Genomic DNA, 18,798 nt, shown 5'->3' with positions numbered 1-18,798 from the left:
ACACGGTTCTCCAGCCGGAAAGCAAAAAGAAATTGGCTTTCCTCATGGAGTGGGATTGAGAAGAATGCTTGACACAAGTCAATCACTGTAAACCACTCAGCTTCACATGGAATCTGAAACAGAATTACAGATGGATTCGGTACCTCCGGACAACATGGAACAACTAGATCATTGATCTTTCACAGATCTTGCACAATCCTGAATTTCCCACTCGGTTTCTGTAGTCCCATGATAAGTGAATTACATGGGCTACCCATGATCTCTTTTAGAATTCCCTGCTTGATCATAGACTCAATTACAGGTTTGATCCCTGCAATTGTCTCAGGTGACAAATTGTACTGGGGCGTCCTAGGAAATTCTACATTCGGCTTGACCTGTATCTTCACTGGATCTACACCCTTGACCAATCCAATCTCTTCTCCACTGAGGTCCCACACATCAATTGACACAGAATCCCTCAAATCAAGTGGGAGCTCCTCCCCTGTCAGCGCCGGGTACATTTCTATACGCATGCGCTGATTTGCAACCTTAAAGGTCGCATCATCATCCGTTGTCTGTACTTCAACTCCCTTTGGTGTGCAATAGATGGTGCCAAAGGGAGAATGCTGACAGGGATGGTCTGTTACAGACCCCCTGGCTCGGATGTTAACCATCAGGCACTACTGGACACTATTGTCGCCTTGGCAGCTACTCACTCTAGACTGCTGATCCTGGGGGATTTTAATTTGTGGGGAACGGAAAGCCTTGGAAGCTATTTGCAAACCCTAAACCACACTTGCGAGAGTTGTGGCCTTCATCAACTTATTCAACAAGCTACGCATCAGGGAGGTCACACGCTCGACTTGGTGTTTGCAAATGCATTGGAGACAGAGATACTCAGTATTTCCCCTCTAATTTGGACAGACCACTTCCTAATTCAATTTAGGTTATCTTTACGTGAAGGAAACCTAGCAGTAAATAAAGCTGCGAATTTCAGGTGGGGAAGGGACTGGGCCAAGCTCCTGGGGAAGGATAATGTCCAACTCCTCTCCAAATGGGATCGGTTCGACCCAGGAAAGACACCTGGAGAGAACTATAATAGCTACAGTAACTCCATCCATCTAATACTGGAGGATCTCATTCCAAAAAAAAAGCTTTGCATGCGCAATACTCCATCAGCCCCATGGTTCAGTGAGGAGCTCAAGGCACTACGATTAGTGCGTCGTCAGGCAGAAAGAAGCTGTCGCCGATGGTATCTGGATACAGATAAAAAAGAGCTAAAAAATAATTCAACATCAATATAAGAGGGCTATTAGGGAGGCCAAGTCCCAATTCTTCGCCAATTCCATTCTGCAGGCATCCAACGGAACCAGGGCTTTATTTAACATCGTTAAAGATCTTAGCAATCCAGGATGTCTGGCTAGTACTGTCCAACCCTCACAAAACCTATGCAATGAAATTGCCACCTTCTTCATTGACAAGGTTAATAACATCGTAAGCGGGTTTGATCAAGATGGTCCTGAGACCTCCCCGATGCTAGAAGTCACCAGGAAGGTTCCCTCCCTGAGCAGGTTTCAACCTCCTACGGAGGAAATCTTCATCAACATTGCGCGGGAGATCTCGTCCGGGTCACCTCTTGACCCCCTTCCACATAAGATCTGGAAGGAACCTGGCCTTAATCTACTCCCTGAATTGTGGCATATCTGCTGCCAATTATTGACGGAGGGTACCGTACCTAGTGTCTGGAAGCAGGCGATAGTCACCCCGCTATTAAAAAAACCCTCGTTGGATCCCTCACTGCCAGCCAATTTCCGCCCAATATCCCTTTTACCTTTTCCAGTCAAAATTCTGGAGAAATTGGTCAGTAAATCCTTGTCCAATTTCCTGGAAGAACATCAGCTCCTGGATAGAGACCAATTTGGCTTTAGACCAGGGCATGGAACAGAGACCGCGTTGGTGACCGTTTTGGACAAACTTCGAATGCGGGCCGACGGCGGCAGCTCCTCAGTTCTGGTGCTGCTGGACATGTCGGCCGCTTTCGACACGGTTAGCCACTCGGTGCTACTGGCAAGACTGGAAGGACTGGGGATCACGGGCGGGGCTCTGAAATGGCTGAAGTCCTATCTGTCTAATCGTCAACAGGCAGTGACCCTGACACCTTTCGTCTCTCCTTGGCTCCCGGTTCACCATGGAGTACCTCAGGGCTCAGCCATCAGCCCAATCCTCTTCAATGCATACTTGGGACCTCTGATCCCCCTGATAAAATCCCATGGGATCGAGGTAGTTAATTATGCGGACGATATACAACTGATGTTCCCCCTGGAAGGAGAGCAGGCAGTCTCCTTAAACTCGTTCCAGGTTTGCATGAGGAAGGTCTCTGATTGGCTGAAGCTCAATTCGCTCCAGTTGAATGCCGGGAAAACGGAGCTCTTACACTGCGGTGCAGCTAAAATTTCAAAATTTCCTCTGTCCGAGTTTCGACTATGGCCGGAGGACCCTCCCATAACTGCAGTAAAATCAGTCCGCAACTTGGGGGTTATGATGGACAATGACCTCCAGTTGCAATCCCAGGCCAATAAAACTATTGGCTCCTGTATCGTTTTGCTGAGAGCTCTTCGCCAAATCCTCCCGCTCCTCCCTGATGAGACTAGGTCTCTGGTGGTCCAGAGTGTGATCCTGAGTAGACTGGACTATTGTAATTCTCTGTACTTGGGTGCTCCCCTTTTCATTGTACAGGGATTACAAATAGTTCAGTCGATGGCAGCTAAACTGGCTCTCAGAAGGCGGCGTGAATCATCTGTCACGCTGGCACTAAAGGACCTCCATTGGCTCCCGGTTAAGAGGAGGATTGAGTTCAAGTCGCTACTTATGGTTTATAAGGCCTTACACAATCTTGGCCCGCTGCCTCTGCGAGATAGCTTCTCCTGGTACCAACCAACGAGGTCCCTCCGCTCCTCTAGCCAGAGTCTGGCAGTTGTTACTAGAGTAAAGCGTGCTAGGATGGGAGGTAGGGCTTTCAGCACGACGGCAGCTCGTCTGTGGAATCAGATGCCTCTAGAACTGCGCTAGGCTAAAACATTGCTGGGTTTTAGGAGGCTTCTAAAGACCTGGCTCTTTCGTCAGGAATAGTATGGCACTAACTCTGACTCCTGGCTAGCAGTCTCTGTATTGTCCTTTGTTACTGTGTCTCAGAGCGCCAGGATACCCGTTGGGTGGCAGACTCGCGCGTTACAAGAATTTATACAATACAATACAATACAATTCAGGTTGCACAACAGATCTCTACCTAACAGGCATACTGGACTCGAGTCGCACACCACGAACTGGTGTCGATCTTTGAAAGTTCCTATTCTCACAGGAATCGTCTCTGTCAGTGGGCTAGTCAGTTTCTTATTTGCTACACCACCAACTTGGATCGATTGTCCCGAGAGGGGTAGGTTGGGGACTACTGCTGATCTTACAGTAGACCGGGTAGCACCTCAACCAAAAAGGTGGTAGGGTGACCATCGATGTCTGCTTCTACAAATGGTCCCCTCTGGTCTACCTACAAGACTGCTCCAAGCATGCAGTCTTCCTCCCCTTTCAGGCACCGTCATGCCAATGGATCTGGACCGAACTCCTCACACCCTTCGAATAAGGGCATGTGTTGGTAAATTCGAACTCCTTGCTGAACATTTTGAACCCTAGGTGGCTGAGGAACTTGCATTTGCGGACTATTAGTCCCCCCTTTCACCATCCTAGGTCTAGTTACAGTGGGAACCATTTCAGGTACAGGTACCTGTACTATCTCAACTTCTTCCTGCACCTGATTCATCGGGTTCAAGGGACACTTGCGTTTCCAGTGTCCAACCTGGTGACAAAGATGACACGCAGTGGTCTTTTTCAATGTCGCCACATCCATCCCTGTCTTAGGATCAACTGACTTGGGTCTACCCTGACCTTGGGCATTCTGATTTCCTCCTTGGTTATTTCCCTGCTTCCTTCCTAACGTCCCTCCATTAGGCTGTCCCTGAGCCGTTTGCATCTGAACAAGCATCAATTTGTCTTTCAGCTTCCTGTGCTTCGATTCTATCTCATCGCTACAGTATCTGGTGTACCGCAAAATTTCATCCACCGGCTTATTCTGCCAACAAATCAAATGCTGCTATATCATGAGACTAACCTCTGGCCTCAATCCCAACACAAACTTCGAAACAAACTGTCCCATGTCCTTTGTATCCAATACATCCAATCCACTGTACTGCTTAAAGGCCTGCAAGAGTCTCTCATAAAACTCATGGACTGTCTCCTTTGGCTCTTGCACTGTCCGATCTATCTTGACCCAATCAATATCCTGAGGTGAAATTTTCGACTTCAACCATGTGATCACCTGTTCGAACTTCTTCATGACTATAGGTGATGGACCATTTGAAACTGGATCCCTGTCAGGCTCCGAAGTTGGCCACTCAACCGCAATCTTACATGCCGACCATAAGTCACTTGGAACCACAATGTCAAACAATGTATTCAAGTCGACCCACAACACCTTCGAGATTTTGACAAACCGATCAACCTGCTTATACCACTCCACAGGCTTCTCCCTTAAACGGGGAAAATCATTCTTAAATGCAGCCAAATCACCCCTACTCCAAGGCACATGCACGTAGCCTCCATTTTGTACCTCTCGTAAAGGGAAATTTCCCTACATCCATCATCCCCCCACCTGGAGGTGGCGTCTCTCTTCTAGAACATTTCTTCTTGGACCACCTTTCTTCCCACTTGTCAAGCATGATCCATGCACGCATTGCTATAATCAAATCTTTGATATGGGTCCTCAATCCCATGACCCTTTTCTCTTCCAATTCTTGGTCGCTATACTGCAATCTATGGCTTCCCTGCAACGATTTCATTTTAGGCAGGTCCACATCATACTTCTTAGCCAAATCTGACAACTTCATGCGCCGTTCTTGCCTTGCGAGTCACATCCTTTGCCACAAAAAGTAACTCATCTTGCTCGTACATGTACGTTCTTTCAAGAGGTAAATTTCCACTTATTATCTCATCTACTTCCGCTTTCAACCTTACAACATCTAACATTCTTCCTTTCAGAGCTCCCTTCAATATTTCTCGACAAGCTGCTCCATTCCGTTCATCGTAATCACATTCCAGTTCCTGAGATCTACTCTCTTCTGACATGCTCATAGCAACAGAACGATTTGCTACAGTGTCTCGTTCACTTTCTACAGTTCTCTCACTCTGATTCTGATTTCTCACTGGTGGTGCCCACATCCTCAAATCTGATCTTGACTCAGCCAAAGACCTCGGCTTCACTGGTCTCACATCCACCTGTCCCCTAGAGGAGTCCGCAGTGGCTGGCAATGGCGTACTCCATTCTATAGGCTTTGGAGTCTGCTCCATTCCACTCACCGATCCATTTTCCTCAGCCACGCTCCTCACTCCTACAGATGACTGTATTGAACACCCACCCCTCTCCTGATCTGGGTCGTAAACAGAAACAATGGGTCCAATGGTAACCGGTACCTTTAAAGCATCCGTTAACCTCACACCTCTCTCAACCTCTGTTTTTATTACGGGCTGATTTGTCACGCCCTCAGTCCCTGTCGAGATTTTCCCTTCTACTCTCACCTCTGACTGGGTCGGTAATCCACTAGTCCCTTCTACTGGGGCCGAATTCCCTTCATAGGAATCTGGATTGTATGGAGGTGGTCTCTTGGACAACAACCTCTCTAGTAGGCTGTCATCTGTATCACTGTCATCATCATCCACACTCTTTACCTTCAAGCCATCAGTCTTTACCAATAATGGGTACAACCTGTCTCCCTCTATTGTTTGCACTCTCCACCTTTGCTCTTCTGCATCCCACCTCGCATCCTAGAATGCCTTAATCGACTTCTTCACCCTTTCTTGACTTCGATCTCTTTTCCTATCATGCGCTGCTCTGATCCATGCATGCAACGCCTCAAACTGAGTTGGTCTCGGCAAAGGTCATAGTGCCGCCATCACAGATTTCAACTGATACAGCACTTCCAACCTGAAGGAGCCATACCGTGGGAAAACCAGTTCTCCCTCACCTTGGGTCATTTTATGCTAATTTTCAAGCCAAATTATGGTATGTAACCCCACATTTCTTGCCATATAATGCGCCGGAATATCCTCGGGAGGGGCTTCTTCTCCCCCACGAGTAACCACATGTTTGTCACCTCTACATAATTCTCGGAAAACCTTAAAACATTTAATGATGAACAGTTTTCGATCGCGCAAAATGTTTTTGTTCACTTCCTGATGTCAAATCCACCAATAGCAGCGCGTCTCACACCAAGCGACCTATCGCAGCACGACACCTTCTGACGTCACTTTTTCTCCGCTCGCAGCAGTTCCCCTCCTTCACAATTCACGTCTCACCCTTGCATTCGTCCCATTCACACGCTGAAATAACCGTTTGTCCCAAACAGGTTACTTCTCTGACTGTCTGTCCACAGTCTTTCGAAATTGTCGACCTCAATTGGCAACTGCCCGTCCGCAGAACGACCAGACAATCAACTGTGATAGGTTTCAATTACTCAAATTCCACGTACAGCAACCCACGACCAGCGTCGGTTGCTCACGCACTCACACATTCGCACCCCCTATCTCGGTCCGGGTAATCGATGACGTCTCACGATCCCCTTTCGGTGGTCAACAAAATCTACCTTGGGTGTCTTCCACACCACAATCACTTAAGCTACTCGTCGAGCCTAAGATTTTCCCGGGCTGCGCATGCTCACAGCCTGATCTCACAATCACTCAACACTCACTCCAACTCCGCAAGACATCACACAAAAAATCAACACCGCAATCTACAAACATCTCACCCTATTCATTCTCACTCCTCCACGAACTGCTACTTTCCGCCGCACCGCTACTCTCCATCAATCTCCATCAACTGCCGTCGTCCGCCGCTCGGCATCCGATGAGTCACCATCACTTGACTTCTATGGGCCTCTAGAATCTCTTATCCTGATCTAGATCTCCCCTCACTATCAGAGATAACCATCCTACTCTGCTACCAACTGATAGGGCCGGATTCTTGACTACCTGATTATCTCAAAGAATCCTCTCAGGTCGCCAGGATCTTTTTATCTGCTAAATATTGTAGAGGGGAGGAAATACAATTATCAAAACATAATCGCCAAAGTTAGATTTCATTTGGAAAAGGACCACTGACTCTGAATCTAAAATTTGTAAGATTTTATTACGACCAAAAATAACTGCACATACAAACACCTTAGTACAAGCTGTAGAAGATAAATGGGCACCAATACAAATGCAAGCCTACGTAGGAAATGTATCCGACTCAAAACAAAAAGAATCACTGACTCTAGAAGCATCAAGAAAGCAATGGTTAAGCCAATGTCCAAATTAGGAATCATTATTCTAAAAGAAAAATGTTAGTCTATCCCTACACTAACTCTAAGGTGACATCCCTACTTAGCAATTCCTTTCCCAGGCAAGAGAATAAAAAGGTGTCAGAAGTGAGGACTTCCTAAGAAGTACCTTCACTTAGTCAGAGCTCGTTCTAAGATGCTCCTTCTAGCTTCCCATCTAAACCTCAACTGCTCAACCCACAGGGCACTGTCCCTAATACAAAATCCCAAAAACGTAGAACATGCCCTTCGGCACACCTCTTCAGCCAGGTCTTCTTCCAGTACTTTTCCAACTAAACTTGTCTCGCATCCAACGACGGTTAGCTTGACCTTGGGTCCCAGGCACCTACTCCACTGAAAGTATCATCCTCACATTCCAACGTACTCCCCTGTTGGCTTCTTGTAGCATCCTAACTCCTAAAACAAAGACCTAGTCTCACTAACAAGCTAAATATCCTTGCACCTGCAACAGAAACATGGAAATGAAAACATTTTCTCTTCTCTAAGATTTTCCTCATGCTGCAACCCAAAGCCTTTACCAAGGGAAATCATTTTCAGCCTACAATGTTTAGCTAACATAAGAAATGAACAGGCCTTTCTCTTCAAAACGTATATGCGATCAGGCCTTTACACTATTAAACACACTATTAAATCACGCTCTAAGCATTAGTCCATTATTTTCATATACGCAAGTAAGCAACTTGCACGTGTAACTTTAACATGGCACACGTTTAACCTAATACATTGCATTTCATAAACTAATCATTATGCATTTACTAAATACATTCACGATAATCTGCAACGTTACTCTTCACGAAAAGCATTATTACATTTCTAATCACCTCTATGTTAAATGATTCTAATAATACATTTCTATGGCACTCTTAGCCTACATCGATTAATATGCGGGTGCTGACTAACGGTGAATATGATGCACCCCTACAAATTTCATAATAACATGACGCTCTATTAGTGCCACAAAGAGAGCAGAAACAATGTTTTAAATTTAGCACACACTGAACAGAATCCCCAAAGCAGCAAACACCAGATGTGTTTGGTGTCTAGAATCCTGACAGTACTGGCCGGCTACCAGAGGAACTACCACTGCATTTAGATTGGTTCTTTGCACCTAGCACTGAGTGAATCATCGACTGGTTAAAAACACTGGGATTGTGCACATTACCCAACAGTGTCATGGCATTGGATATATAAACGCCAAAATATGAAGAGATGTGCTTTAACAAGAATCTGACGGTAGAGAGAACTCAAGAATCACACATTTTAAATAGTAAGTAATTCCAGACAATGACAACATTGCGTCTCTTTACATTCAAGCTTACATGGAGACGTGGTCAATATGAAAGTCTGATAGGGACAGTGGGTCTCTTTGGAGATCAGATACATGGGTGCAGTGTCAGCCAGGCACATAAAAGCGACATCCTTAATTGGAAGCTGATGAACAGATCTTCTGGTGCTTGAAACATGGTCTTGTTTCCTGTTTACACAAATCATATCTACCACAACTCTGTATTCAACCACTGTAAAAGTTTATTTAGAAGCACAGCATGCAAAGCATTAGTGTAATCACTACGAGTTACCACTGCATACATGATCTAATCATGATCTGGCACGAAAGGCAGTATAATGGGCTAGAAGGTTCAGCAGGGTAGAGAATGGGATGTCGTCCGAACAAGGCCTTCTCTTTGTCTCCATAATGCTAACCTCCGTTTTCTATCTGAGTTGGGCATCATTTTTCCTGTATGCAGTACTGAAGTTTCTGTAGGCAATGTTGGAGAGGTTTGCTGTGGATGTTGGAAATGGGGACACTCCTATAAAACTGAATGTCATCTGCAATAGACTGACACAGAGCAGGTGATATCCTCAGGATCACAAAGATATACTATGTAGGGATTAAAAAAGACAGGGGGCAAAGAGGTCCTGCAAGGGCCCCCTTCAGGTAATGTATACTAATGCAGAGAAAATGGAGCTGAGGCTTAACCCTTTGCGATATTTCCTCTAAAAACTAGATAAACCATTTCTTATTATGGGGGTGATATTAGGGCTTAGGTACAGGGCTTTTTATCTGCTAAACGTTTAGCAGGTAAAAAGTACTGTACCTAAGCCCTGAAGTCATATCAAAAAGCTTCGAAATACCATTGGAATAAGCTGCTTTGGAACATAGTTAATTATGCTGGTGGGATCTTAAAACTGATTTTTATTAATGCTCTTTTTAAATACTGTTTCTGCTCAATGACCACAATACTTCAGCATTTCAGTATTGTACAAAGAAAGATTTTCCATGACCACCTAATCCTTGCTCAAGCCTTTGCTTTACTGCAGGAAGCGTAGCTTTTATCATTGAAGCAGAAGTTGCATGTCAAGTGCACAGCCATGTTTAGGTCTGGGGTTTGAAAGTGTAGTTGTTAAACAGATACATGGTTTTGTATTGCATTGTATTCTAGTGCATCTAGTGTTTCCATGTCATGCATGATGACCATTGAGGTACGGTTATCGTGTTACGGGGCACAGTGCTTAGCAGTGTGATGGATCTGAGAGTGTGAGTGAGAGGTATGCAGTTTATGGTTTTCAGTAAGTTGGCAACTTTGTGCAGCTCCCTTTAGGGTATTTAGTATGATCATAGTCAGTTTAGCTGGTTACTATACTGGGTTGTCTATTTTGAAATAATGTATTTAAAATGTATGGTGCTGAGGTAGGAGGCAGAAATGATGGAGAGATCTGCTGGAAAAGACTTTGGGCCTAATTATAACTACGGCAGTCAGATGGCGGTACGGGCACAGCCGCATCAGCAGTCTGACCGCCTTATTACAAGTTGGGTGGTCGGACAGCCGCAACTGCCAGGGATCAGAGATTCCTGGCGATGTTGCAGCGGTCTTGAGACCGTAATATGCTTGATGGGTAAACTGCAGCTCCGGCAACCATATTACAAGTTTGCTCTCCGCCTCGCTTTTGATGGCAGTGAGCCTGCCATGAAAACTGTGGTGGAGAGGAAATAAAGGGGGGCCTACATGGCCCCCTGTTACCTCGGGGCAATAGGGTGCCTGCAGGGGGGCACATGTTGTGCCCCCCCCTGTGTGCAGTCACCCCCCTTTCCTGCAAGGCATGGACTTTGCAATCCATGCCGTGCAGGAACAGACTTTAGTGTTCCCATTGCGGTGCCTTTTTAATAGGCACCGTTGTGGGAACGCCAAAGGACTGCCGCCAGACCAAGAGATTACTCGTAATCTTGCAGGCGGTCAAGTTTGCTAGCCTGCAGCAGGCGCTGGTGTGGAGGTTTGCTCCAGGACCGCCAAACTCGTAATCAGGCCCTTTGTTGATATCATCTCATATCTATTTGTCATTGTGAGATGTCAGGAAGCAGTCATCATATGTGGCTTGTCGGGACCTGCATGGTGGACTACATTGAAAGTCCTCACTTGGACACCCGCATGTGACAGATCTCTTCAGTATTCCATGACTATTCAGTTGGGGAGGGGTGGTTTATTTCTGCGGATTGGTACACTACTGTGTGATTGATCGACATGATCCAGTGCAGTTTTGTCTTACAAGAGTATAAGAATGTCAAGCTGCATAAGGGAATTATTATGCAGTCTGTATGAACATACTGAGTGTTATGGTATTAGAATCAGTCTTTGCCAGGAGGTTTATATCATACAGTGCTTTGTATTGTAATTGCAATTATATAATACTTACTATCCTTGACAAGGCATACAACACTTTATACAGGGCAACACCCTCCTCCCGAACCCCAATTTAGTGGTTTTCTTTTCTTCAGTGGTTATTGTTGTTATCGAGATTAGCCCATTCCATATATTTACTCCAGTGTCTATGTGGAAGATTAGATTAATAGGAGGTAGGTATGATATTTAGTGGGAGAGGGAGTATGTGAGCTCATACAAATGGTTGGCAGTATTAGTAGATGACCAACAGATTAGGTATTGCTTTGTTGCATAGTGTGACTTTTAAAGGATAGGTTTTGGATTTGCTAATCTCCCACAAACTAATTTAGCATTTCATTCTCCTGAGACTGCTAACATGTGTGCTATTAAATTGGGCTGTGTTATAACAGCCATTTTAAATGTCAGTCAGGGTCGAATAGGGAACCAGTAACAAGAATTCCTGAAGGGCCATAGAAGGATTTGAGGCTCAATGAATTGCAAAAACAGGACAGGCACTAGGATTTGTTAGGCATTGCATTTCAAGTTACGTGACAGTGAGATTATGTGTTCTGCTCTGTGTAAAATTTCATAGACCCCGCCCTGACCCCTTGCCACCCACCCAACTCTCTTGTAAAGCAATCTTAAAATTCCAAAACGGTGTTACCAATTGTACTAAATTAACAGGCCCACAAAAAAAAAAAAAAATCGATGTAGACAATTATAGTAAATTTTAATAAATAAAATGATACCATGGACCAGGTTAGTCCCACCGAAAAGTTACCTTCTTAGTTCAGGGCAAAGAGTTCTGTTTGAGGTGTAGGAGGCTGCGAGGAGGAGCCTGAGCATTGCAAATGGTCATCACTATAATGCAAAGAGTAGATAGCATGTTGCTTATGGAAATTTCTGTAGCACAAAGAGCCAGTCAAATGTCGCAAACTGTTGTTGTGGTAGCTTAGTGGCAGCAGTCATCGCTGGATGTTGTTGCTGTAGCATGAAGTATGGTTCTCATGTTGCCGTACACCATGGCCATTCGGCGGTGTGAAGAGCAGGTTTCACCAGAACTTCGCATTGGCGATCGTCGCAGACAGCAGAGTCAGGGCACGGATAGGCCCGTTCGAAGTCCAGAGGAGCCCAAACTGCAGGGTTTTCACCTTACGTTTTCAGAAGGAGCTTCCACTGTTGCTAGCCAAGGGTCCAGGGCCTGGGGTCATCTCCTGGCAATCAGAGCTTTCTACAGCAGAGAGCAGCCGCAGGATTTAGACAGGTCCATATACAGGTCCAAGCATGTCCAGTTGCAGCAGGTCAGCTGGGCAGTTGCAGGGATACCTCTGAAACTTGCTGTGTCACTGTAGCTCACACAGGACGCCAGCCAACTGACCCTTGGAGTCACTCTGGGCAACTTGGGATGAAGGCAAGCACGTCCAATATTCCTTCTTAGACAAGGCGGCCTTTCACACAGCATGACAGTCCTCTGGCATCAGGGCATTCCTTCTTCTAAATCTTCCACGGATCCAGGAGTGTTCTGAAAAGTAGCTCTGGAGGTCTAATAATCGTCTACATCGATTTATACCTGGTGCCAGCCTGTGTGTGGAGGGACCCCCTGTCTTACCCCAACATATGGTACTGGAAGGTTCTTCCCCTTCCCCTGTTAAGGCTTCAAACTGTCTGAGGGTAACAAAAGGCAGGGCAGGCCTGGTGTTAGTTTCCATTGTGTGTGCAGGAATAAAAGCCTTTTGAAATGTAAGTGGATCTGAGTATGGCCTCTCCCCAGTCATCATGCTGGGATGGCCCATCCTGTCCACCCCTCATCCACCTTTTTGTCACTGTCTTGGAGTGATACACAATCCCCAGCAGCAGAGCCCATTCACGGTCAAGTGACCTAGGACCCTAGCAGAAGGCACACTTGGTTGGGTAAAGAAAATTACAACTTTCTAAATGGCATTTTAAAAATTGCAACTTACAATCCAACTTTACCATTAAAGAGGATTTGAAAATGCAATTCATTTGAGTGTAAACAGCATATCTCTATCTGCTCCCATGTAATGTAATAGGGTTACCCAGTGTTAGTCAATGGGAGAGGTAGGCCTTACAACCGTGAAAACAAGTCTAGGAGTTTTTCACTTCCACAACATGTAAAACTTAAGTACACATTGTATAATTTTTAGATACAATACACTGTCTTATGAGCCTTTATAGGCTACTTGAGGGTTGAATCATAACTATTGAAAAGAAAGGTTTTGGTCTGGCAAACGGTTTGTTTAGCCAGGTCAAAATGGCAGTTTAAAATCGTACTACAAGCCAGTGGCGGCTGCTACCTGGAAGCAGTAGTGGGGGTGGGGGTGAGGGGCGGGGGGATCGGGTTACATGCAGTACCATATACTAAGGACTTACATGTTATTTGAATGTACCAATCAGGTACATGCCAATTGTACCATGTTTCAGGAAGAGAACATAAGCACTTTACCTCTGGTTAGTGGGGAATAAGTGCACAGAGTTCTAAAAACAACAAAAACGAGTTCAGCAACAGGAGGCAAAATCTGGGGGTGCACATGCAAAAAGGGCCAGCTCCAGCAAACTTTGTTATTTTTACATTTCAGCAGGCATGACCTGCCAATATTATTCAAGGGTGCTGAATTTATTGCACTTAGGAGTTATCAATGGTGCGGTAAACTCTACACCCATCATTATTCTGAACCCTGCATAGCAGTGTTTTGCGCAGGTGTCAGAATTTCCTGTCCAGGTCCTAATTCATGGTGCAAATATGGCCTTTCCAAGGCAGCGATTCATACCAGAAATTTGTTCTGGGCAAAATCAATTAAAAAAATTGCTCAGGGCATGTGTGAACTAAGTCATCAAACAGGGTTTGTCATCGATTCCAACAAGTGATATATGATAATAGTTAGTTTTGTTTCAATGCGGGAATACAGAGCTTAGGAGACCTTTATCGTGAAGGCTCGTTTGTCCCCTATGCGACATTGATAGAAGATGAGGGGCTGCCCGCTGGGCAATTTCTTCTACACCGAAGGTTGGTAGCTACACTCACGGTGAAATGGAGGGACATTACCACTGAGCCACAAACGCACCTCACTATGCAATACTTACATGTCATGGGACAAGGTAGACACCTGATGCGGTGGTTCGCAGCTGTGCTGTGACAGCACGCAGCGATAAGTTTAGACCATCTTAGGCACAAGTGGAAACACGATTTGGGCCGGCAATTTTTGGGCAAAGAATGGGAACAGGTGCTGGCCAGCCCAGTTCATATCCCCAGGAATATGAGATTCAGACAAATACAATACTACATTACACAGAGAGCATACTTCACACTGGCTAAAATCAACAGGTATTTCGGCTGTACTGACTCCGCCTGCCCTAGATGCGCCACCCTAGATGCAGACCTTGTACACATGCTCTGGAGTTGCGCCAGCCTCACTGCATATTGGAGGGAGGTGACGGATGCACTCCGTAACTGCGCTGAGACAGACATACCCTTTGACTGGCCGGCGTACCTACTACACAAATTCCGTAGCACACAAAACACTGAGGTAACCTCCAGGTTCCTAGACCTGGGCATAGTGGCGGCCAAGACGCTAATCACAAAGAAGTGCAAGTCATCCAACCCCCCACACGTACAGGCTTGGAGGCGCTCCACCCTCACGTGGGCCAAAGCAGAAGGCATAGCGATTCGGCGCGAAGAAACCATGGGCCTCTGGAAAATACCTATATCCGCAAACTGGGAAGCGTTCCTGACAGCGCTACAGCAGAGCGCAGATCAGCCAGATCACTCCCCACAGGCTTCTGACCCGGTTGAGTAACACCGGATGCGCAACCAGCATCCCCAAGCCACCCAAAGACGCTTGATCTGTCGTGACCAGCTATGCATCGGCGCTCCAGTGCGTGCACTTACCGGAGGCCAACGACAGGGCAACAGGCATAGGCGCAATAGGCGACGCATGCATGCACACACACAAGTAGACATATGGGGACACTCCAACTCAGCTCCAAGTTTCATGTCCTACCCCCCGGTTATTAAATGCACTGCTCACCATGTTCACCTAAGCAGAACTTTTCCTAATATGTTACTCATCACGTGACAAATATGTAGAAAATCTGGTTGTTTTGGACATGCGCTATGAGACTGAACAAGCGTAACTCATGAGAGCTGCCATGCAACCATACTTATTGAATAAACAATTGTGATGTTGAAATTGCTACTAATGTATGATGTAACAAGGCTGATGCCACTAAATGTTAAAGCATTATGTGCTAATTGTTGTTGCCAATGGAAAAATCAATAAAAAAAATAAAAAAATAAAAACAGTTAGTATGGTTTCTAGAACAATAATGCAATTTAGAAGGAGTTTGAAGAACATCAGGTGATAAAGCCAGATTCCAGATCGGTTGGAATGACCTTGCCTCTGTGTCTGTGTCATAGTTTTTATTCTACTGCGAGGAAAGTGTTCACAGAGCTTTAGTCTTGACTTTACTTACTGTTTTTTTCTAATAACAGCTTGAAAACTGCAATTATGCTGTGGCACTGGGAAAGAAGGAAGCCAAGTTTTCATTGGTTGGAATTGCAGGGCAGGATCTCCATGAAGGAAACCGCACGCTAACACTCGCCTTGCTGTGGCAGTTAATGAGAAGGTAAGTCAATGTATGGACATTATGTGAGAGCAATTAAACATATGTAAACATATCAGCGCTCACTGTATTGTTGAGGAGATTAACTCCTTAGAAGCTTACAAAGTAAGCATTTAATCAGAGCAGATAAAGCTGTACTTACTTTGGTAATCATAACTACTTGAATCATACCATCACTATTTCAATTGTTTCCTAATGTCAAGAAGGCCACATAACCTAATCCAGATTGTTGCATATGGAGGATGGGTTATATTTCCACAAAATGGCATAGTTGTGTTGTTTCTGCGTCCAATACTTTGCTTAGCAATAGTAGGCTATAAATGCGATGATTACTAGATTTTTAGGGTCGCTGTTGGTTTCTTTAGTAGAGGGGTACTGGTGGCATATTTGAATACTGTTCGGACATGGCTGTATTTAATTGATGCCTTCAGAAAGACAATGATGCTGAATGAAAGAGTGGCCATTCATTCTTCATTGAAGGCACAGGGGTTAGCTTGTATATTGAGTGCCTTGAATCTTTTGTGATAACTTGAAAGAATTCTTGTTGGATCAGAGGTGTGAAAGACTTCATAGAGGCACCGAGCTTATTAGAATTGATCAGAGTGAAAGGGGAACTATTAGAACTACTGTAACAAGTAAGCAACTTCTTCCGAGATTGCTCAATCTTTGGCTTTTCTATAGACACTGAAGAGCATAAAGTTCGGGTGCGCTTTAGCGAACTGGACTCGTTCCATAGGACGCAGGACCGAGAAACAATTGCTTTTAAATGGAACACTCGAAATACGAAAATTATGTCAGCTACTTTCAACCTATGCCAGATGTAAACTAGCAACTCCAAAGTGTAAAACTCTCAGACTGGGACAACAGATCACCCTTTTCCATCTCCTCTTCTATATCACCTTTCCTCACTACCTCTCCCATTCCTCTATGTCAAGCTATATTTATGATTGAAGTTCTCATAAGAACCTTTGAAGGTTAGTATTATATACTGTCAATCCATGCCAATTAGTGGTCCTCCCACAGTCACCCACAATCTTGCATTAGTCATCTCATAATACAATCAACGTCAGGGACTCTGTGCTTCCAGTTCTTACCAGTTCAAGTTTTTTCATGGTTGTATTTCATGATAACCTGTTGGTAAGGTTCACACACTTATCATGCAAATATGCATCCTGGTTTTTCTGAAGCTTACTATAGAAAACAGTAAATTTGTATTACGTTGCTTAGCGGTGTAATTTGGCTGCTCATCTGAACTGTTTCTCAACCGCATTTGAATGTCGATGTAGCACCAGTAAACTTTATACTTCTTTTTAGGTACACACTGAATATCCTTGAAGACATTGGAGGTGGTCAGAAAGTCAATGATGAGATCATTGTCAACTGGGTAAATGAAACCCTGAGTGAAGCCCAGAAAAGCTCAAATATTTCTAGTTTCAAGGTATGAACTGCTGCTATTTGGCTTACCAATAAGACACTTTAGTTAAAATATAGATCGCATTTTAAATTGTTTGTAAACTGTTCTCCCTTAGGAATATATTGCTATGATACATAGTAAGTATACAAGCATTTTGCAAGAATTATTCTCAGGAATCTTCAGCCTTTAAACAGGGCTGTACCAGGAAATTCATCCCTGGACAACATAGAAGGGCAAGAGCCAAATTTAACCAAGGAAGCCTAGCTAGCGGGTGTAATTTTGAGTCATGTATTGAGTAGGTCACTAGAACTGTGAAACACAGGATCCTGCAGGACTGTAGTTTGTATACTGGATCCCACACCACTTCTTGCCCCATAGATGACAAGAATGAGACCAATAACGATATTTGGTAGAGTATCAGTGTTGGTGTTGTTGAATGGTAGATTTGGGGAGAATTGGTGTGGGTGAAAGAGGTGGTGGTGAGAAACTAGAGTGCTTACTGAACCTGAACGTAAGGGTTAGGGTAGAGAAGGCATGATTGAAGCAGCTTGATTACCTTACTAAGAGGTGAAGAAACGTGATCTGATGAGCCCCATTAATGGAAAGGTTCCCAACTGGTGCAGTCAAAGCACTGTGCCCTTTACGCCTGCCAGCCTTGTCCCAGCTGCTCACAATGTTAATGGCTTGCTTTTAATCCTTATAACACAGTCTCACCTTTCTGAGAGTTTGGGGCAGAGGCAGTGGGTGTTTCTAATTTTATAATATTTTTCATGACAACAAAATTCAAGTTTTTTTAAATTAAGTTACCTGATTAGATTTGAAAATTAGGACATGGAGCCACCCAAATTCCAGGTCTATTTCATTCCATCTACTATTTCTTAACATTTGACACTGATAGACAAATCTCACCTAAATTAGTAACCATCTGTAAGGCAGTGCTGGAGAAAGAGAGGTTTTTATCTGATGTGGAGCAGTCCTACCACCCATTACTGAGGACGGGCACACCACTCTTTCCAATATGTACAGGTGTTAAATATCTGTATGGACATCATGGACGTGTTCAAATATTGATTGTCTTTTGTGCAGGATTCTAAGATAAGCACCAGTCTGCCAGTCCTGGATCTTATCGATGCGATTCAGCCAGGCTCAATCAAGTATGACCTCTTGAAAACGGAGGACCTGAATGACGACGAGAAGCTCAACAATGCTAAGTATGTGAAAGTTGTTATTTTCAGTGAAATAAGGCAGAATTGGGAACAGTGCAACCCTAAATATCATAATTCGTCATATTGTGTAGCTTGAGTAGTCCTCAAATGTATGTATAAGGGGACTGGGACAACCAATGTGGAATGAAGGGTCTTTGGAACAATTAGACATTATCCCAGTTGTGCTTATGTAATTGTCAATTGTCCAATTGCACAGACTGTCATTCATTTATTAACAGCATTTACTCCAATGAACAACAGAATTAAGAGATTTGAAACTACGTTGATAAATCATGCCCATTGTTGTAAAATGGAACTATAAATCTAAAATATAAAAGGTGTTGTCACCTAGCACAGGTTGCCATTTTCATCCAGATGTGGCCAGGTCGCACAGCAGTGCGGTGTTTGCATATACCATCTGTGATGCAAAGATGGATGCCTGAAAGGGACAGCGGACAGAGTTAGCATACAATGGATCA

At 44.5% G+C, this 18,798-nt stretch overlaps 1 protein-coding gene across 1 annotated transcript in view; it reads left to right on the top strand.

Annotated features, from left to right (window-relative positions):
• Positions 1 to 18,798, top strand: part of LCP1 (lymphocyte cytosolic protein 1) — a 228,884-nt gene that overhangs the window by 199,275 nt on the left and 10,811 nt on the right. Inside the window, exons 13-15 of the mRNA XM_085621839.1 lie at positions 15,570 to 15,703; positions 17,015 to 17,138; positions 18,201 to 18,325. Of these exons, the coding sequence (XP_085477965.1) occupies positions 15,570 to 15,703; positions 17,015 to 17,138; positions 18,201 to 18,325 (383 nt within the window). The remainder of the gene's footprint in view (positions 1 to 15,569; positions 15,704 to 17,014; positions 17,139 to 18,200; positions 18,326 to 18,798) is intronic.

Source organism: Triturus cristatus, chromosome 8, assembly GCF_964204655.1.
Source record: "Triturus cristatus chromosome 8, aTriCri1.1, whole genome shotgun sequence".
NCBI lineage: Eukaryota > Metazoa > Chordata > Amphibia > Caudata > Salamandridae > Triturus > Triturus cristatus.
This window is presented reverse-complemented; position numbering and strand designations above follow the sequence as displayed.